We start from the raw sequence: 22240 nt of genomic DNA on the forward strand, positions 1-22240 counted from the left end.
CTTTCAAAAGAATCTTTTATAAGAGCAGAAATTTTAAATTTGGATGAACTCTAACATCCATTTCTTTTAAGCTACAATTCTTTAAAAAAAAAAAAAAAAAAAAGAAAGCTATAACCTAACACTGATGACCCAGAGACTGGAGGGATAAACTGGCCACTTGCTTAGAATAGGCAGCCTCATTAATCCCTACAGGCACCGCCCACTCACAGCTAAAATAACAAAGTCAAACAGTCACAGGAAGCCAGACAGGCTGGGTGAAGCTTACACATATGAATTAGAAACAGCCCACTTATTGCATTACACAGTGAGAAAAGTCTAGGAACCCAATTCAAAACCAAACTCTCAAAGTCACTAACATCTCACATGGTCAGAAGAAAACATAGCACACAGACACTCCTGGTCACTGCACTGTTCTCTTCTAAGCATTAGATGTGCAAATAAGCCTGCAATGGTGCCCGCGCCCTATATGGGCAATACGGCCTTCTTATGCTACAGACACAGTGGACAACACAGAGGAAGAAGAGTTTCCACAATAATTAGGGCAATAGAAGCTGTTGGAACCTTCCAAGACCTAGTTCAACCTTTCCAACCAGCTCAGAAGCCCCCCCCCACACACACACACAAGTCCCACACTGAAGGGCAGAACGTAGCAAGTGTGGCTATGTGTGTACTCGCTAGGAAACAGGACAGCAAATGCTTTCTCCTTAAATGCGCCACAATCCAGATGGGGGGTGTGGCAAAACTGCACCACAAACTCACTGGCACGGGGCAGACTCACCTTTCCTCTGTGGATCCCAGGTTTTCAATTTCATTAGCCACTTCTGCTATCTCATCCTTCAGCCTCTGCAAAACAGAGGAGGGCAACCAAGGATCACCAGAGAGAAAGACACACATCAAGTTAAAACCTCTGACATCTCACAAAATGCCTTCCAATGAAAAACAAGACAAAGCAAAAGGAAATAAAATTAGACAAGCTCCCCACCAAATATCTAAAACATTTTGGAAAATTCTTTCTTTTTTTTTTTACAGAGAGAGAGTCAGAGAGAGGGACAGACAGACAGGAATGGAGAGATGAGAAGCATCAATCATTAGCTTCCCATGCGCGTTGCGACACCTTAGTTGTTCATTGATTGCCTCCTCATATGTGCCTTGACCACAGGACTTCAGCAGACCGAGTAGCCCCTTGCTCGAGCCAGCGACCTTGGGTCCAAGCTGGTGAGCTTTTGCTCAAACCAGATGAGCCCGCGCTCAAGCTGGTGACCTCGGGGTCTCGAACCCGGGTCCTCGGCATCCCGATGCTCTATCCACTGTGCCACCACCTGGTCAGGCTTTTTTTTTTTTTTTTTTAAATTCTTATATTCAACAAATATGTATCAAGCCTGCTAGGGAACACCAAGGTAAAAATGGCAGCCCTGACTTCAAAGAGTTTAGAGTCTAGGAGAGAATTTGTAATTGTTTGCACTAAGTGAAGCATTTCCCATGGATACTCGGTTGCCTCCACAGTCCATCAGAGCCGAGCTGCGGCCTCTAGCCACCTCCACCCACCAGGCTGCCCGAGGCACACAGCAACTGAGTGGCATGCCAGCTCGGACCCTGCTCTCTCTCTTCTCTCCATGTCCGCAGGCCCTTTGCTGGACCATCACACTGAGGGCTAAGCTTCCCTAGCATTTACCAGTGAAGCAGGAATCAAAGCATTAGAGCAAGCGGTCACCACACATGACACCAGCACTGGAGCAGACCAGCCCTCTTCCATGGCTCTGCACTGCTGGGTGTTGGGCTGAGCTCCCAAACGTTTTAGGGAGAATCTACACCTGCTGCCTCGGGGCTAAAATAATCCCACTAATGGCTTCTGTGACTTATTTCCTACAGAGCTTGGTGGTTTTGCAAAGGAACTCAGAAAAGCACTGATAAATGTCTATGGCTGACCAGGCACCTCTGAGGGGCAAGCAGCTATGCTAGTCCTGCAGAACCATGAACTCACTGAACCACAACCTGTCAGCAGCTATTTTCACTCTTATCTTGCAGATGGGGAAACTGATGTTCAAGGAACCAAACTGGTCTCTAACAACCCCGTGCTCAGGAAGTGGCAGCGCCAGGGCCTGGACATGGGTCTGCCTGAGCTCTGATCACCACCCTATTCGGCAGTCTGGTGTGTCCAGGGTCACTCTGCCTCTGACCACCTATTAGCTGGTGGAGTATACAAACCACTGAGCTTCCTGAGACCCCATCCTCTCATGGCTAAGCAGTGACTATTGACACCTACACTCTGTAGAGAGCTGTCACGAGTCAGAAGACACTCTGCAGAAGACACCTGTCACCTGGCAGCACGTGTTGCCCCCTACCTGAATGTCCGCCAGCAGCTCCTGCTTCCTCCGCCGAATGTTCTCCAGCTCCTGACGCTCCTCTGCAGTCAGGTCACTGGGAACTACAGAAAAGGAGAAAACTGTTATAAAAAAGCTTTCATCTTGCCAAAAATAAATAAAATCCAAAGGCCACAAAAAGACAAGAGACCACAGAAGATGTAAAAAAACAAAACCCAAAAAACAGACCTGGGAGCACAGAGAAGAGCTCTGATGAGGTATAGCTCCATGAAAGACAAGAGGGCTGCTGGGGAGAGGAGGGAAGCTGTGTGTTCCTCCTCACAGCCAGGGCCGCAGGCCTTGTTACCAATCTCTTGGCCTCAACCCCTACCCAAGTCCGAGTCTAAGTTCAACTCCAATGTGGAGTGACGCCCATGACACCCTCAGGTGAGGAGGGAGACTACTGAAAAACATGAAAGAGGTGCACATCTGTGGAGGAGGAAGGGAGAGGCTGCATGGATGGGTAGAGAAAAATCTAGAAGAATATGCCCCAAACTGAGAACGGTGCTGACTCTGGGGGCTGGGTTTTGGTGACATTTCTCTCTGCTTTATACCCTGTATTCTCAATAATGTTTTAAAATCAGCTCTTATCCTGAGAACAGAGTCATTTATTCTAACCACAGTTCTCACCATGAAACAGACCCTCCAGCTGTGCTGGGAAGCTGTGTGATCTCAGCAAGAACGAGCCTGGCACTCGGCATACACATACCAGGTAGGCTGCTGCAGTCACCTAACTGCTCAGGCCATGCTCCAACACCAGTGAGGTGGGGGGGGGGGTACCATCACCCACCACAGCAGGCTGCTAGGAGAATGAAGTCTAGGAGCATAACAGAAGTGCTCGCACTACGCTGGCGCTTCCCAGAAGGCTCAGACGTGCTGGCTCTCGTGCCCGTCACATGCATGCAAGGCACCATGCACCTAATGTTTGGGTACGAGTATAGGTGCTTCTGTCCTCTACTAGGCAGGTATCTCCATGAGTTAGAGCTCAGCTCAATATATGATATGGTGGCCAAGGGCTACGTATGGCTATAAAGCACATGAAATGTGATAAGCCCATCTGAGATGTGCTATGTGTGTAAAATGCAAATGACTGCACAAAATAGCAGATCCTCTTTTTATTAATATTTTACATTGATTACATGTTGAATTTATCATTTGATAAGTAAAACCTATTATCTTAATTGGTCTCACAGGGACCACTGGAAAGGAACACTGCATCATGGCTCATGTTAGGTTCCTACTGGGCAGCCAGAGTTGAGACAGCTCTTCCTGAGGGCAGTCAGGTACCTGACTCTAACTGGGGCCCCGAGACTAGATCTACTTCATTCCAAGTGTTCCCCAAACGGTTCATAAACATCATGTAAGACACAGAGGGTAGAAACAACAGACCACAATGAAGTATGCAGCATGGGTTAAGTACATTAGAAAAGCTTTCTTTTTTTTTTATCCAGCTTTTCCTCACCTTACTCTAGAAAAGTATCTTTTACAGTCCAAGAACCACACTACGAAATGCATCTGGCCTGACTAGGCGGTGGCACAGTGGATAGAGCATCGAACTGGGATGCAGAGGACCCAGGTTTGAAAGCACGAGGTCGCCAGCTTGAGTGTGGGCTCATCTGGCTTGAGCACGGGCTCACTAGCCTGAGCACCGGGTCGCTGGCTTGAGCGTGGAATCACAGACATGACCCCATGGTCACTGGCTTGAGCCCAAAGGTTGCTGGCTTGAGCAAGGGGTCATTCACTCGACTGTAGCCCCCGGTCAAGGCACATATGAGAAAGCAATAATGAACAACTAAGGAGCTACAATGAAAGATTAATACTTCTCATCTCCCTTCCTGTCTGTCTGTCCCTCTTTCTGTATGTCACAAACACACACAAAAAGAAATGCATCTGATACTATGACTCCATCTCCTTCACACACACAGCAGTATCAAAAATAATACTGTCCTCATGTGAAATCCATTGGTATTTTCTATTGTTTTACTGAGTTTTATCAACAGTGGCGACAGCCCATTAACAGAGGCTGCAGCATGACTAGTGCAGCAAGTGCCGGGCTCTGTAGAGTTCCGTCTGTGCTGAGGTGGGGTGAGAACCCACTCTGAAGACTAGCAGATGGTCCAGGTCCGCCCCACTGCGGCTGCACTCATCCAGAGAACTGAGGGTGAACGTTCCCATGCTGCCTCAGAAGAAAAGAGACTAATAACCAATCAGCCCTACCAGACCAGAAACCATCCCGAGAAACAACACAAGCTCTCCAGAGTCAGGCGCCTCCCAGAGAGAGCGTGCCCATGGAGTGCATGTGATGGTTCTCACCTCCCAGACCAGGAGACTTCTAGTCCATGAAGACTCAGCATTCCCTTTAAGAAACTAACTTCGTAAGATTCTAGAAAACAACTACTCATTCTAACATAACACGATTTTGAAATTTTGAACTTCTTTTTTTAAAAGTGATTCCACAGGGACTGAACAACCAGACTTTGATTTGAAGCTACAGAGATGCTTAATCAAATCATTAATGTGTCTTGAACCAAGCAGAGGCAGGCTGACAGTCCTCATGACAAGGCTGATGAGAAACAGGACCATCCTGAAGATATCTGTGACCCTGGGAAGCCACGTTCCAGCTCCAAACTGGGAGCTCTCCAGCTGCTTTCTTTTCAGAACCAAAGCACCCAGCCAGTCTGGGTTAGCATCCACACATGACAACTTTTCCAGAAGGTCAGAATCTGGCTTATATATTAGAAATTCAAATTGTGCTTCTAGTCCTCCACCCTCCAAAACAGTATTTTAGAAATAATACAGGAATAAGAAAAATCTATAAATCTACGGTCTCAAAGAAGACGGAGAAGGACCATCAACAGAAGATATGTCAACAAAGTACCAGGCCAGAGGACGCAGATGCCCACACCTCTTTCTATAGTGCAAACCTGGGGGCAGGGACTCACTTGCACACCTGTCTCCTGAACAATGCCTGGCACAACAAAGACTTTGCATATGTTTATTCCCAGGCAAAACCAAAAGAACTGATCCAACTTGTGAGTGAGCAGTTGGCATGGGAACTGATGCCCATAGTCTCCCTATGTCAATATCTGGGAGACCTGGCACTGCCCCATCGCCAAGGAGGCTCATAGCCATGCAGGCTACACTAGAACCTCATGGTCCAGGAGGCACCCATCACAGAGCTCCCAGATGATGTGTCCACTGCATAATTCTCACATTCACACGGACGGCTGAGCCCACAGCCCACATGAGAAACAAGGCAGGAACAGAAAGCTGCACCCTGGGGCAGACAGCATTGAGAAAACAACAAATTTTTGAAAGAATAGGAAACTCTGAAAAAGGACAATTATAGAAAAAGAATAAGCTCTTGGAAATTAAACAAAATAAAGTTAATAAAGGATAAAGCTGAGGCACTCCTGCATAACAGTAGTCAGTTCACTCAGTATAAGAGGTTTTTTTCCATCTCCCGGGAAAATATTCATAGTAAAATCCAAAAGCTGGAGGACTAAAGGTCGAGCCTAAAACCTACATGAGAAGAGAAAGCCACAACAGGCTGCAGGAACAGCAAAGACTGGAAGATCAGGTGTGTGTGTGCGCATGTGGTAGCTTTCAAAGTTCTAAACAAAAACTACTGACCCCAGAATTCTCAGTCAAGTAGGAAGATACAACAGACTCATTCAGACACAGGGAGACTCAGAAACTGGATGTTCAGTGCACTCCTCCACCCCTCCAGGAGGAGGGGGACATGCCCACAGGATGGGGGATGACTTGGGGCTCTGAGGAGGACACAGGCTCACATGGTGGATACATGGGAAGAGGAAGCTCACAAACAATGAAACACCCATGCACAGAGGGAGCAAGAAGGCACTGAGGAGTATGTGACATGAGAGGCACCAGTTTTCTCTCAATAGGATGAGAAGGTGGGACAGCAGGTAAAGAAACCAATGTCACCACAGGCTAACTAATGTCAACAAGAGTCAGGTCCCTATGGCATCTCACCAACATTATAGCCAAGAACAGAGAGTGGGCAGAGCCCCTGCTGTCATGGGAAACAGGAAAAACAGAATGACAGGAGTCCTGGCATACATGTACATGCGGTGGGGCACACACTGAGCCCTCATGGAAGCTGAGGGAGGGCCAGCCTGGTGCTGGGAATGACCCCTAAGGGCCATCAGAGTGTAGTGTGGCTCCAGCTGAGCAGCACGCAGTCCTGGTTGGGTGCTGTGTATAAGTGAACCTGTGGACACGCCACAGAGCAAATCCAGGTTACAGAACAAAGGTATGTCATCAACCATGATCATGTCTAAGTAGAGGAAGAGTGGACAGAGATGTGAGACCAGCAGCAGGTGGGCATGACACAGGGCTCCATGGCTTCTTGTGGGGGAGGGGGTCAAAGACAGAAATACAGGTTGCAAATATGGGTATGGAGCTTGTGGGGCTTGCTGTGTTAGGCTTGCTCACAGGTTTACCAGCTGCAAGTATTTTGCTTGACTAGTGAGTAGTGAGCACATGGCAGAGGCACATGTGCACAGCCTATATGAGGCTATGGTGTTTGCACTGGGGAGAGATGAGAGATTGGGGATTGGGGATGGCAGATTGCCTGCCTGCCACTGTGAGGGGCCATTTTGCAACCATATTTGTTTGCCTGAGAGGTGGTTTCCCCTGCCTGTGTGCTTGTCTGCTATAGTGAGACTTATTAAATGAAATGGCCTAACCCTTTCCAGCTCCATAGTTTTTCTACCAACTGTATAAATCCAATGTGAGCCTGCCTGGCCTCAGCCACCAGCATTATATCTGGTATAGTGGGCAGGGTTCGGAGCACATGGGTGTGGAGCTTCATCCACCCTTCAGGAGTGGGGCAGAGGACTGGTCATTGTTATGGTTCCCCTTGGCTGTCTTTTTGGGGACTGTGGGCTGGCTGTTTTTTACAATCCTGTGATAATAAACTAAGAGCTCTGTGTGAGAAGCTGAGTGAGGTCAAAAGCTCCAGGATGAGCTGCATACTGAGCAGCAACGACTGCGTGAACTGGAGCGAGAGCTGGAGAAGGAGGCCGACCGGGTTCGAGAGCTGCAGAGCACCGACGGCACCTGGAACTGAAGCGATCTACAGGTTCGTGAGTTGCAGTTTGCCCTGGAAGTTGAATGTTGGCGGCGGTACTTGTTGGAGGAAAACCACTGTGGGTTCAGCTTCAGGCCGAGAGTCAGCAGCCACAGGAGCTGAAGAAGGAGCTGTGCCAGTGGAGTGGCTCTGAGTCAGCGGGAGCGGGCGTCTCCAGCTCCTCTTGAGGATGTAGAGGCTCGAGCTGAAGTTGCTGCTCACACACTCAGAGCTTGGTCAGTGGTCGTCCAGAAGGTAAAAACCCAGCAGCAAAGAGCACCTACTGAGCCCCTGGAATGGTTGCTGCGATCGTGAGGCGTAGGGGTGGATGGCAGCATGCTTTCTGAAGCAGAAATGGAGAGGTGGGCCACTGTTGCCACGAGCTCCTCCTTGGGGCACTGTCTTCAGAGCTGCTATGATGACAGGGATGAGGGGGGAGGCCTAAAGCCATAATCCAGTTGCCTGTAATGGACCTTTACCTTGGTGATTTGCACAGACAACTGGGCTATGATGGACTGACTCCTGGACTGCAACCAGAGGGGGACACCAGCTCCCTTGTTGGATGGACATGCCACCTTTGGACAGTATGAGAGTCCCTGGGGGGGGGCAGCTCTGGTGGACGCCCTCTTGCACCAGCAAGCTGCTCTCAGTTGCAGAGATGCACCAAGGACATTTTTATTTTCAATGGGCATGGCCCTGGACTGCACAGGTGCCCCCACCTACAATGGGTGGCCTTGTTGACACTGTGGAATGGGGAGTTGGAGGTGGGCCTCCCGTTAACTCCCTCAGCAGAGTGCTCAGAGAGACATTGTGAAGGGCACCTTTGTAATTGTCATTTTTGGAATGTATGTAATGTACCTATTGTGAGGCGAGCAACCCTAAAGGGGTGGAATGTGGGGCAGCTGTGTTAGGCTTGCTCGCTGGTGTACCAGCTGCAAGCACTTCGCTTGATTAGTGCGTGAGCACCTGGCAGAGACGTGTGCACGGCCTCTATATAATAAGGCTGTGGGTGCTTGCGCTCGAGAGAGACGGGGGATTGGGGATTGTGGATGTGCGGATTGCATGTCCGCCACTGTGAGGGGCCATTTTGCTGTTTGTTTGCCTGAGAGGTGGTTTCCCCTGCCTGTGTGCTTGCCCACGGTTGTGAGACTTTATTAAATGGTATGGCCCAATCCTTTCTGGCTCCAGTTTTTCTACTGCCTGCTGAATCCAATGTGAACCTGCCTGGCCTCAGCCCCCGGAATTACAGAGCTTCGAAGGGGAAAAGAAAGGAACTTAAAATTGTGATAAACTACCAAAATGCACCAGAGCTTGAAGGAAGGGAATGATGTAAGCTTTCTGAGGAAGTCAGGAGGTGATCTTTGACTTTGACAGAACAATCAGTGATATAAGAATATTAAAATTTAATGCAAACTTGGCAGCGCCTGCTTGAAGACCAGCAACCAGGGAAAGTTGATCAACAGTGGCTGCTCTGAGGAGTGGGTCTGGGAATGACAAGGCAGGGCATGAGCTTCTGAATGTTTGCTTTAAAAAACAAAGTTAGGTACTATTGCATTTTTTAAGTGAAAAATAAAAATGTTCATCTATGGTTACTAGAAAAGACAGGAATTCTATGACCTAGTGTTCAGACAGAAGAAACTTCTCACCAATCTGCAGTTAGAAAAAACAAGACATGAATTTACTTGATGTAGGTTCCTGACCTCAACCCACGATTTTTATCACTTTTTCCCTTCCACACTCAGTCACCTTAAATCACACAATGCTGCTTCCCTTTGGTTCAAAAAATCATCTAAAAACTTAAAAAACAAGAAAGCAGTTGTTATTAGATCTCTTTTTCTAATGGAATTTTGCTCTAAGATGAGGGGGAAAACCCAACATTTTAACATATTTTTCTTTGCTTAAACTTAATGCAGCCTGACCTGTGGTGGTGCAGTGGATAAAGCATCGACCTGGAAATGCTGAGGTCGCCGGTTTGAAACCCTGGACTTGCCTGGTCAAGGCACATATGGGAGTTGATGCTTCCAGCTCCTCCCCCCTTCTCTCTCTCTGTCTCTCCTCTCTCTCTCTCCCTCTGTCCCTCCCTCTCCTCTCGAAAAAATGAATAAATAAAAAAAATAAATAAACTTAATGCAACATCAAATCTTCACTCATACTTTCCACAGGAAAAAAAAATTCCACAGACAAAATGCTTACTTTCATTTAACAGCCCAGAGTCCAAGCTCTGGCTGGAGAGCCAGGTGGGAGACCTGCCATCCTGGCTGGTGTGTGAGGGACCCTGGAGGCTGCAGCAGGGCAGATTCAGGAGCAGGGGCTCAGACAACCACATCCACTCTGCCCCGGCCCCTGGGAAAGCACATGGCCCCGGGAAGGGCATCCGTCCATGCCGTGGCTTTTCTGTATGGCCACAAGAGTTAAACTGCAGAAGATGGGCTGATGGGCTAGATGGCAGAGCAACAAACAGCTCCTCCTCCCTGCACGGCTGCCACATGCTGCAGCCTCACATCTGTGCCAGGAAGGCAGCTAAACTCTCCTTCTGAAAGAATGGCAGCTGTGGGGGCAGCAGCCTGAGCAGGAGGACATGAGCAGAGCCAGAGGAGTGCCAGGCTCTGAAGCTCATTTACAAGGTTAATATACAAGGTGTCCTGCTTACAGCACAGGACCAGCCTGCACTGGCCCCTCACCATTCCCTTGCAGGGCTCCAATTTAATGAAGGAGATTAAAGTGCCTGAAACAACAAGGGGCCATTGTGCTCAACTGTGAATAGAAAAGCCACACAAGGAAAGCTTCTATTTCTTTATTTAAATGTTGCTCTGCAGATTTCACCAGTGGCCAGAAACCCAGAGCTGAAATGTGCCCCACGCAGAGCATACAAAGGAGGGCTGTCTTAAAGGGACAGGGCCCTCCACCCAGGCCTGCCGGTGGCCTATAAATAGGACAGCACCACAGCCGGCAATCAGGGCTCCTGCCTAGCTTCTCCCTCCAGTGCCACGGGCACGTGCCCAGTGACCTGCCAGGAACTTCAAGTGAAAATGCAGTTCTTCTATTTGCTCATGCCAATGCCAACCCAAACGGACTGCACAGTCTGTGCCCCCGCCTCCCAGGGGAGCCTAAACGGAAAGAGTCAGTGGTACGCGTTAGGGCCAAGAGGTCAGCAGCCACACAGCAGGACCCTCTGCTAGCCTTAAGAGACACATTGGCCTTATTTTTGTCACCATGATCATCAACTGTCGTCCTTCCAATAGCCTCTGCCTTTCAATGGTGTGGGGCAGCTGTGTTAGGCTTGCTCGTGGCGGCTGTAAGCACTTCTCCTGATTGGTGCCTGGGTGCGGAGCAGCGCCACATGTGTATGGCCTATATAAGGCAATGGGGTGCTTGCACTCGAGAGAGATGGGGCTCTGTCATTGTGAGGGGCCATTTTGCTGTTTGTATGCCAGAGAAGAGGTTTTTCCCTGCCTGTGTGCTTGTCTGCCGTTGTGAGACTTTATTAAATGGAATGGCCCTAACGCTTTCCAGCTCCGCAGTTTCTCTACCATCTGCCTGAGTCCAATGTGGATCTGCCTGGCCATGACGGCGGCCACCAGCATTATAAAATGGGTAAGGGTCCAGACTGAAACCAGCATCATAAGGACATGCTTTAAGAAGTGAGGCTGAGAGACCAGAAAACCCTCTATTTCACCATGTGGAAGAGGCAGCCAGACAAGGGAACCACTAGGCTCAGCAGCCCCTCCCCAGCGGCCCAGCAGGGATGCCTGTCCCACACCCTGTGCTTGAGTGCTGCACCCTGTACTGAACTGCATCTGAGGAGACTGAGAACACAATCTAGCTCAAGCCTGAGCCAGCAGCTCACCTAAACCAGGCAGCGCAGTCAAGTGCAGCACCGTCTACCCCAGGCCTTCTGTAGACATCTCTGGCTCTGGAGGGCACAATGGCCATTTGTAAACACCTTTGGGCTCACAAGTGCAAATCTGAGAAATTACCCACACAGTGAAGGCAGTCTTTCTCCCCATCCTCAGGCTGGAAGATCAAAGGGTGTGTCAGTACAGAAGTCCCAGCTGTGGTGAGTGCGGGTCACATGGCTTGGTGCTGGACCTCACATCAGTGAGGACACTGTTACATTACCTCACTCTACCCCGCCCTGTGAGTAAGACATCTTGTCTCCCAGGAAATCCCAGTGACTAACAACGTGAAAATTCAAGACTAGGAAAAAACGCAGGCTTCAGAAACATACATATTCAGCAAACCTTCACAAATACCTGGATTCATGCCAACATTAGAAATACATGGGTCAGTCTATAGCACAGAGGTAAAAATGCAACCACATTTTAGAGTGCCTTTCAGGTAACAGGCAACACAGGCCATAAACAGAGGCTATGCTAACATTGCTGAGAGCTCTAGGTGTAAATGTAGCACAGGCCTGAAGAGAGTTGTCGAGACCTCAGTGCAGGAGCAGTGACAGACATGGCACAGGGATGTGACTGAAGCTCAAATCTCGGTGACATGTGTGGCTGACAATGTGCTGATCCGTTCACGTCACACCTTTGTGGAAAGTCTGCTTACTTTGGGAAACCAATCTTTTTCCTCCTACTAAGTCAAAGCCATCACAATCCTTTCTAAAATTTACTACCATATTATTCAGCCTCAAAAAGAAAGGAAATCCTGACACCTGTTAACAACATGAATGAACTTTGAGGCCATTATGCTGAGTGAAATCAACCAGGTGTAGAAGGAACAAGTACTGTGTGACTCCACTCATATGAGCTCCTTAGAGCCATCAAATCCAGAGACAGAAGAGGATGGTGGGTGCCAAGGGCTGGGCGGTAGGGAGGGAGCGGGAGTTACTATTTAATGAGCACAGAGTTTCAACTTTATAAGATAAAAAAGTTCTAGAGATGGATGGACAATAATGTAAATGTCTTTAACACTACTAAACTGTGCACTTGAGATGATGTATTTTTTAATTATAAATAAACAAAAATGAGCAGCAATATCCCGACTTCCTGATTTCTGCTTGCCGTAGCCGTAGTCCCTCTCCCAAGAAGCTATCATCTGACCTTTGTGTAGAACACTTTAAAAGAAATGTTTCACCACCAATTTATGGCCTGAGATTTTAAAAGAACTTATACACATGACCAGAAAGAGTTAAATTAGCATGTGGCTAGCATAACTGATGTCCAACCCAGTCAGAAAGAGGTGCCTTCTAGCAAAACGTCAATACACATATTCAAACTCTTCCAGTTTAAATTCTTTCCACACATAAACCACCAAGTCTCCCATCTAGAAGTATATTAAAGATTTCATTACCATATTCTTCATTTTTTAAGGAAAACTTTCCTAAGCACTAACACAACAACTCAGGCCTTGTTCATTTTGCTGACAGCTGCCCAGGGTGAAGAGGTGGGGACACCTGCACCGGGTTTCCACCAACTGAAGTTCTGTGACCTTGAGAACCCCCCCCCCCCCCCGCCCGTTTTCTTAAGCACAGACAGGTCATGTCACCATCCCAGCCTTCTTGAATGAGAGGATGTCCATTAAAGAACTCGGTAAGCTGTTTCCTAAGAACCAGAGAGTTTATACTTTACCTCACACAGAAAAGGGAATCAATACATTTTATCCATAAATGCTAAAACTTGAAGACTTCATTGTCATAACTTTATGATTTAACCAGCTAACCAATGTGAAATGAGGTCAAATTTCAAGGTAGTAAAAGAAACTAAGTCATAAAATTTCTCTAAATGTTTGATTTAAAAAAACAAACTTAACATCTGCTTTCAATAAAAGCTAAACTAGAAAATAATTCTAAAAGCACAACCTTTTCTAAAACCTGGCCGTGCTGGTCACGGGGCTGCATTGGGACTCAGCAGCCCTGTCCTCCCAGCACTCCAATGTCCAGCCTGTCCTCAAGCTGCTCCTGAAAGGACTGTAGGAGCTGGAAGCCCAGCAGGACCCAGTGCAACAAAAGCCCTGCTCTACCTCTGGGACTACAGCAGAGTCCCTGGCTCTTAGGGAACTCTGGGAATTCCCTGCCCCCCTTCCCCACCACCAAATCTTCTGTGCCCTTCCTCCCTTTCCTCCAGAGGCCCTGGCAGGCCCGTGCCAGCTGTGATCACTGGCATGCTGCACAGTTGTGCCACCACACTCCTACACCTCCAAAACAGAGGCTCAGGGGGGTTTAGGGACTCAGTTCTTTCTCACTTTACCCTGTTTCCTAAACCCTACATGCATGCTGGCCCTTTGTAAAACCCTAAATTTTCCTGCACACTGACACATCTCCCTTAGTTTAACAGCTGAAACGGACCCCTAGGATCAAATTAAATGCACCCCAACTCCTTTCCTATGTTCATTGTTGGGAAGAGAGCTCCCCACACCCAGGCAAAGTGCCCCAGTCCTTAGCGAATAACAAACTCCTGCAGGTCCGAGGGGACAAAACCACCCTGAATATACCCCTTACCATTGTGCCGTTCTATGTCTAGCCTCACTGAAGCAGTACTACGGACACTGGTTATCAGCTTGTTCCCTAAATCTCAGGCCTAGAAGAAACCTCTGCATGCTTGAGAATTTCTCAGGCACTCATGGAAAATCCCTAGGAGGCCAGAGCAGAATGCGCAACCACAAGGCAGCCTTGCACACAGCAGCTTGGCCGGGCGCTGGAGGCACAGGCGGCAGGCAGGTAGCAGAGCGGGGTCCCCTCACTTTATACGATGCTCCACACTGTGGGCTCCTGGCACCATTAACCCGCATCTTACCCACGGTGAGTCCTCTCTCCTGCAGCCCCAGTGTCCTGGCAGCCCCGGGCAGCAACGTCAAAGCCTGGGCAGGTTGCAGCTGTCCGCTTCGGAGCCCATGGTAGACCAGCACTGCAAGTCACAGCCCCGGACTCCAGGGGCTCCCACAGCACCCAGTGGAGGAAATAAAGCGGAGCAGAAACTGGAGCAGAAGCCAGGGAAAGGAAGCCAGTGCTGGCAGGGAGGCCGGCGTGCACGGAGCCGGTGGGGCACAGGGCTGTTGCCTGCCTGACACTTGGAGTGCGTGCTGCTCAGCTCCTTGCAGTCTCATTTCTATGAATGCAATTATGGTCGCCCCTCCTCCGCTCCCCCACGTCCCCCCACGCGGGCCTCCTGCGGGGGAGGGGATGCATCGCCAGCATTTGTACATAGGATTCTCTCTCCCCGTCAGCAGCAAAAACCTGATGACTGCTTCCCAGTGATGTTAACCCTTACTTAAGATGCAGATAGATGGATCTATGGAAATTAGGCTGCTCTGTCACCCCGAAGCACAAGGCCACCTCCTTCCCCTGCTCTGTACCATGTCAGCAGGCTGCAACCTGACCAGACTGCTTCACACAGTCCCCCCGCGCATCCTGTCCCCCAAGGCCTCAGGCCCCACTATCCTCACGAATAATCCAGCCGTTTTCTAAAAGGGTGTACCTCCCACTCAGCATACTGCTGCCACCTCTCCAGGCACTGTGATGGCTGTGTCCCAACCAGAGGCTCAACATTACAGACCAGTCCATTCCGGTTCGGGTGAGTGAGGCAGGCTGATCCTGGGACAGCACTGGAAAATGGCTGGTGACAAGAAACATGACGACAGCCTGAGAGCGGTGACTGTCCATCTTCAGAGGGGGCGAAGGTCAGCAAGGGCACTCTGAAACACAGATTTGGGACCCCAGGCTCCACGGACACAGCCCTGACGGCAACCAGAGCACAAGACAGGGACACTGTCTGCAGACCACTGAGAAGCACTGCCTTTAACTAATAAGGGATAAAACATAAGATTTTTAAAGCAAGTCCCAAATAAACAAGAAGAAAAACAAAATAAATCATTGCACTAACTAGATGAGGATTCTCTGACCTTGGCACCTTAGGAAACTGCTGTGTGAGAAGGCATCCCTTCTCCTACTAATGTGGGCCCCGACTCTGGGGTTTCCTTGTCACCATGACAGGGTCACCAGACCTGCCCCAAACAATCAGGCTCTACAGCCCAGATGATGTCTTTTAAGGAGCAGCCATAACATGAACAATTCTGTTTTTGTGTCAAAGCAGTTCTCGTCTAAGAAAACCATACTGAGTCTATGAGAACAAACCCAAAGTTATTTATGAAACCTTTGTTTTAAGCTGGAAAAGGATATGCTTTTTAACAAACATGTGGTACTTTAAATAAATAAATAAATAAAATTTTATAAAAAATAAAGAATAATAATATTTAGTCAATGGTGGGGCAATTAGCTAACCAGTTAGGGGAAAACTAAGTTGCATGCCAACCTGATAACAAAACTAATTCTAGCTAAATCAAAAAGTTTAATGTAAAAAAATAAACCATACAAATTCTAAAATAAAAAATAAATTAATATGGTCACAGTCTTGGATAGTCAAATGAAAAGCTTCTGAATGGAAATTAAAAGTTCTGTGAGCTAAAGGCCAACCACCAGGAGAGAGAGAGGGGGCAGAGGCTCCAGTCCTTCACACACAGATGGCAGCACAGAGACCAACAGGACAGAGAAACACGAGAGATGCTTTTGCTCTCTGGAACTAAACAAACACAGATTTAAAAGAGCACACCACTCAGTTTTCCATTAGTCCAGCAAGAATGAAAACATCTGACAACACAGACCTTGTCAAGGGCATGGGGTTCGAGGCAGAACCTTTACGCAGCACCTAAACTGAGCATGCACATACCCTTCCATTCAGCACTCCCATTCAGAATTTACCCTATGGCCTGGTCTGTGGTGGCGCAGTGGGTAGATTGTTAACCTGGATTGCTGAGGTTGCCGGTTTGAAACCCTGGCCTTGCTCGGTCAAGGCACCTATGACAAACCACCAATGAACAACCAAAATGAAGTAACTATGAGTTGCTACTTCTAGCTCCCCTCACCCTCTCTTCTCTGTAAAATTAATAAATAAAATCTTAAAAAGAAAAAAAAGAATTTACCCATGGATAGACTCCTAAATTTGCAAAAATCAAAAACAACTTAAACACTATTTGGTCACTAGAGATAAGGAGGTGGTCTGTGAACCTAACCTGGAAAGACTCCTAAGACACTGGGAAGGCAGCGGAGACACACAGTGCAAAGCACTGCCAAGGCCCTGATGCTGCAGATGCCCTTGAAGCCACCAACAGGGTTCCTGCTCAGACAGAAGTGTGGGCGGGAGCAAGTGGAGGCTCTGACGCTTCATTCTGGACCCCTCTGCATATACTTGACCCTTAAACAACAAGGGTTTAAACTGTACGAGTCCATTATATTCAGATATTTTTCATAAATACTTAGTGTTTTCGATCTGCAGTTGGGAATCCATGGATGTGTGTGCATTCATCTGATCTTTATACAATATCAGGGTGGTTAACTCTTTCGCGGACCGCACAAAATTTCTGGCAGATCACTGGCTTTCAACCACTGATCCACACCATTTCACAAAGGAAGCTTGAATATGCTCAGACTTTGGTATCTGTAGGGGGTCCTGGAACCAATCCACTTTGGATTTTCAACTGTGTGGGGTCAGCACCCCTAATCTTCATGCTGTTCAAAGTCAACTGTATTTGTATCCACAACCAAGGCAGAATTTTATGTTGAAATTTCCATTCAGAGAAAATATGGAAGTGCCATCAGCCACTTATGCCACAACATTTACTCAGCTGATACCTAAGTATTTCTACTGTGGAAGAAACACACGAGTCCTGGTACAATGCCAGCAGGGTCCCTGCTGAGCTACACCATCATGCTTCTGTGGGGACCCTACTGAGTTACCCCAGTATGCTGCTGTTTTCTATGTGGGATGCTGCATGAACCAGAATCCTCAACTCTTAACAGAAAATACAAAAGAGGAGAGACTTCAGACACCAGGAAGAAGGGAGATGCAGAAACAGCCACTGACTGAGCAAAGAAACTCAATGATCTGTTTAGGTCAGAAGTTAGGCTTCTGTGATTTCTCTGTAGTGTAAGGAAGAGCAAGCACAAGTCAAGAACCTATTTTAAGAAATGGATGAGCGTAGTGGGGCTGAGTGCTAAGCAGCGCAGCATTGAGGATGGCAGGACTTCACTTTCCTGCTTCTTCTTCTCCAGTGTGTCACCTAAGACTAAACGTCCAAACACAGCATGTGCTCAGGAGAACATATGAGGCGGTGAGATCACCACATCTTAACCGTGCTTTCTAACTTCAGCTCCGGGCCGACTCTGATGTCCCTCTGGAAGCCCAGGGATGGTTCCCCCTGGAACAGCTGACTTGTCATACCTGGCACTTTTAAAACACTCCATTCATTTAGTGATGGTCCCAGCATCAAGATGAAACCCAGCTGAATCCCTCACAAGTTTAAGCTTTCCACAAGGTAGAAAGGAGAAGGCCAAAAGTCTTTTTCTACAAAGGAAATCTCAACTGAGTAGAGACAAGAACAATGTACCTTCAGTAAAGGTGTTCTTGGAGGCTGTCAATTGCAAGGGAAAAGTGAGCAACAGACGCTATTAAAAAGTTCCAGAAAGTCTAAGCTCCACCTGTCATGTACCCAGCAGCAAGCTGCAGGTGGGTTCTGTCGGTTGCCACCACAAACACATTTCCAGAGCCACAGGGAGGCTGGGTCACAGCAGCTGGCATGTCTCTGTGTCTGAGGTCTGAACACCTCCTACCTGATCTTCAGCAACAGCCTTGTCCTCGCCTCAGTTGACTGCTCTGCAGGACAACAGAGTGCTTCTGGCCCCAGACCTGTGCCTGCCAACAGCACCCACAACATCTGCCTTTTCTTTCCAAAAGCTAGCTTCTCAATCACACCTGCTCCCTTCCACATCCCATCTGTCTACCAGACTCTGGTTCTGCCCACCAGCAGCCAGCCCCATGCTCTACCATAACAATGAGAACCTATTTAACACCTAGGACAACTCTGCCTTTCCCAAAGGGGCAGACCCAGGCCTCTCTCTGCTCACCTTCTTCATCAAGAAGAAAGGGCGGTCTGGCCCTCTGTACAACACCGCAGGCACAGCTCTGGGTACTCCACAGAGAGCCTAGAACATTCAGATCACAGCCACAGCAGATGGCGATGCCGGTCTGCTGTGATGTGTGCCTCAAATGCCAAGCAGTCCTGCCTAAAAATAAAGATCTAATGGTTTTTGATTGCAAAATACAAACTCAACCCATCAGAAAGGGTGTGAGAACTATCTACGGGAACATGAATTTATAGTTATAGTGCTACCCAGCTCAGCCTCAGCTACCTGTCCCACATGAAGTTGACACACGCACCAGGACTGCAACCAGAGGACGGAGGAGGTGGCGAGTCAACATGGGGCAGTACTGCAGACACACCTGAAAACCCAGTGTCCTAGTGGGAAGGTACAGCACTTAATTCCACTTGGAGTATCTTCCTATAAATAATACTATTCTATATTCAAATGGTAGCTTAAAATGATTTTTTCATTTCCATTTTTACTTGAGCTTTACAATGAAGTCCAACTATGGGCATAAATGACCTACCTAAACTAAGACAAGCTCCTGAGACAGAACCCAGCTCTAACTCTGGCCCTGGCTGAGTCCTCAGCCCTTCACTTTCTCACTGTCACAGTCCTACCCAGTACACTCAGCACTGCCGGCATCTGCATAGCACAGCTGTGCCTGGAGCAGACAGCTCAGCTCCCTGCCCGAAGCAGATGTGCAGTCCAGAGCAGGAGGCAGGGAGCCTGCAGCTGCAGCCCACACTGCCACAGCTGCATGCATGACCAGTACTCAGGGGACACCTGGGGACAGACACCAAGATGATTCAGAGAGATCAAGACTCTGGGCCAGGACTTGAAGCATTGAATGAATTCCCCAAATGGAGAAGCAGAGGCCCCTGTGGATGCACATGCCAAGAGAGGCAAGGAGGCTGGGAAGTGGCTTGCTGTCCAGGTCAGGTCAGGTCAGGGTCCAGGGGACGTGGGGACTGGGATGGCACTTGGAAGAAAGCCCAGTGTGTGCCTAGGAGGTCCTCGTGTCACACAGCAAAGAGATTGGATTCCACCCCAAAGAGAAGGTTCAAAGGCCAGTGAAGGGGGACCAAGCACTAAAAAAGGATGAATAGCTGAAACCCACCTAGGGCAGTGAAGACAACAGTGCCCAATTCAGGACGTGATCAGTCCTCACTCAGACAACTGCATGGCACTGGCATGGGAAGTGATGAGAGCACGCACCAGGGAATCAGACAACTGCATGGCACTGGCATGGGAAGTGATGAGAGCACGCACCAGGGAATGACAGAGGCAAAGAGCAACATTTGTCATTTAAGGGTTGTGGGTTTGATTTAGTGCAGCAGGAGAGGATCTGACATTTTTTATTTCAAAACCCTCCACTTCCCCTTTATCAGGTGTGCCCTCTGGGTAACATAACTAGTAAAAGCAGCTCTATGGAGGGCATAAGGCTGATGCTTAGGGGTCTTGGGGACCTGCCAAGGAAAGCCCATGCCACCCTCCACTTTCACGTCTGCTTGAACACCAGATCTGCATCACACCTAAACAAGGGGGCATCAATTTTAGCACTGGGTCAAGGGGAACAGGCATAAACACTCCCAGGAGAGAAAAAATTTACTGCCCATTTCTGAATTTTCCTTATTCAAAGCAAAGGTGCCCATTAATCCTGCCCTAAAAGGGCACTCCACTCCTACCACTGGGCTGAGTGCACACAGAGCAGCTGATATTGAATTTTACAACCTCTAGGGCAGCTAGAGGCCCACGGCATGGGGCCCTGGATTCAGACTCTGAAGTGACCACTGGAAAGCACCTCTGTGATGGGTCTGGCAATCACACCTATTATCCCAGCTCACTCAGAAGGGCATGGTCATCTCTACTATCCCAGCACCATCAATAACAAGTGTTTAATGTCCTCTTCTCTCAAAAGTGTTACCTTCTGAACTAGAGACCTTGGCCAATGTGGACTCACCTTTCAGATACAAAACCTCCCACATGGACTGTTCAGCCCTGACCTAGAATTGCCTCTATTATTCTCCCATCATCAAATGCAAAGTATTATAAACACGAGTACGCCCTTCCCCCAACTGGTACAGCTTTCACACATAGTACAGCTTTCCAAGTTACTGCACAGATACGGCCCCAGATAATTCAGAAGTGAGACTTCAAAACTTGTTTTAGAGTGAACCAGGTAAGAAAAAACATTTTAAAAAATCCGAAGTTTACTGTAACTTTCACAAAATCCAATCTGAAATACAGCCTAACATTTATTTCAAATTTACTCATCTCATTCACTACTGGCTCCAAATCAGTCCATACTTAGCTGTCTTATGGCATGAAAGCACCTCCACCAGGTGACGGCACCAAAACAAAGCACACACAGCCACACACACATCCCTGGAACTGCAGGCCACTGGGAAGCCTGGCCTGTGCTTGGGGATTCATAAGGCACAGAACTCATCACACTAACTATGGTGTCATGTTTACAGTGTGGGTGTGGAGACAAAGGAAGTTCAATTGTCTTTACTCCCAACCAAAGGAGGAAGCTCCGACTAACTATATTATGTCCCCTTTGCTCCATTTTATTTAAGAAAAACAGATATAATTTATCCTGAACTCAGTGCTTTCAAACCGGTCTCTAATGTCTATTTTTCACTCTGGACAGAAGTGCGAACCCCAGAGCTTCTGACCGAATGTTCCTCAGATGCAGGAAATCCAGGCACAATCACCATCAGAGCGCCTGCTCCCCTACCCAGGAGCACCCAAGCAAAGAGCAGGCAGGAGGCACTTCTTTAGTTTAAACACACACACACACACACACACGCACACGCACACGCACACGCGCACACGCACGCACGTGCGCGCGTGCGCCTCAGTCTCAGATTCAGCCTTCTTCCTGAACACAGTAAGACAAAGAGCAGCCTGGGCAGCTACTCGTTCCAAAGGCAGTGAGACTGTTGTCACAGGAGTTCACGTACTGATGAAAAGAAACACTTAAACTCCACTCTGCACACTCACGCCAAGACTGGACTCACCATCCTCCTCCTCGGTTTTCAGGACCATCTTTTGTTTTCCCCCGTCACAGCAAGACCCTGAAGGTTGCTCAGTTAGTTCTCTAAGAACACAGCAAAGCTTCCCTGGGAGGTGGAACTGGGGAGGCCAGGACTACCTGTAGCTTGTCTGGCCACCAGAACAACTCAGCTGCTTCCTAAACCCAGGAAGTCCCTGGCTGCACTCCTGGACCAATCAGCCTCCAGCCACAGAAGCAGCCTCACTGTTTACTGCCAACACCCAGTTCCTGAAGTCAAGCTCAAGTTGCTTCCTAGGAGTTAACCCTCTCCTTCCTATAAGCAGCCTAGGCTGAAGGCCAGCAAGTCTTAACAGCCACAACCTGGTCTTTCTCAGAGTCAACCAAAGCAGCAGACAGAGCTGGCTGTCCTCTCTCTCTTCACTCTCCAAGTACTTTCTCAGAATGGAATCTCAAAAAAAAACCCTGGTGCTCAAATGAGGTAATATAGCTCATTTCCCAAGATAATGACTAAGAAACCATTATCACTGGGCTAGAGTCATAAAGTCACAGGCTAAAAGCAGAAGGCAAAGGATTTTGTGGCAAAGAAAAAGAGAGAGATCCGAGGGCAAGTCTCCCAATGAGTTCGATTTTATCCCCATTCTATTGTCTCTTGAACTCCACCAAAAGACTCTATACACTTTCATTACCCATGATCCACGCTCACTGCTGAGATCAGTTAACAGTAATGGGAAACTTCCTCCTGCCATCCAGGGACAATCAAGGCTTCCAGACTTTTGTTATTTATTATATTACCATCCTCTCTCTCATGTGTATATTTATGTCTCACTATATACCTTCTA

At 48.2% G+C, this 22240-nt stretch overlaps 1 protein-coding gene across 3 annotated transcripts in view; it reads right to left on the reverse strand.

Annotated features, from left to right (window-relative positions):
* The window catches only part of CYTH1 (cytohesin 1), a 40618-nt gene extending 18998 nt beyond the window's left edge, over nucleotides 1–21620 (reverse strand). The window contains exons 1-3 of one of the 3 annotated variants that reach the window (XM_066381414.1): nucleotides 21406–21620; nucleotides 2343–2425; nucleotides 779–843 (exon numbers count right to left, since the gene is read on the reverse strand). In XM_066381414.1, coding sequence (XP_066237511.1) covers nucleotides 779–843; nucleotides 2343–2425; nucleotides 21406–21433 — 176 coding nt within the window. In that variant the 5' untranslated portion in view covers nucleotides 21434–21620. The remainder of the gene's footprint in view (nucleotides 1–778; nucleotides 844–2342; nucleotides 2426–21405) is intronic. The other 2 variants (XM_066381415.1, XM_066381416.1) reach the window with 2 other exon arrangements.
* Between the last annotated feature and the right edge of the window lie 620 nt (nucleotides 21621–22240).

Source organism: Saccopteryx leptura, chromosome 4 (genome assembly GCF_036850995.1).
Source record: "Saccopteryx leptura isolate mSacLep1 chromosome 4, mSacLep1_pri_phased_curated, whole genome shotgun sequence".
Taxonomy (NCBI): Eukaryota; Metazoa; Chordata; class Mammalia; order Chiroptera; family Emballonuridae; genus Saccopteryx; species Saccopteryx leptura.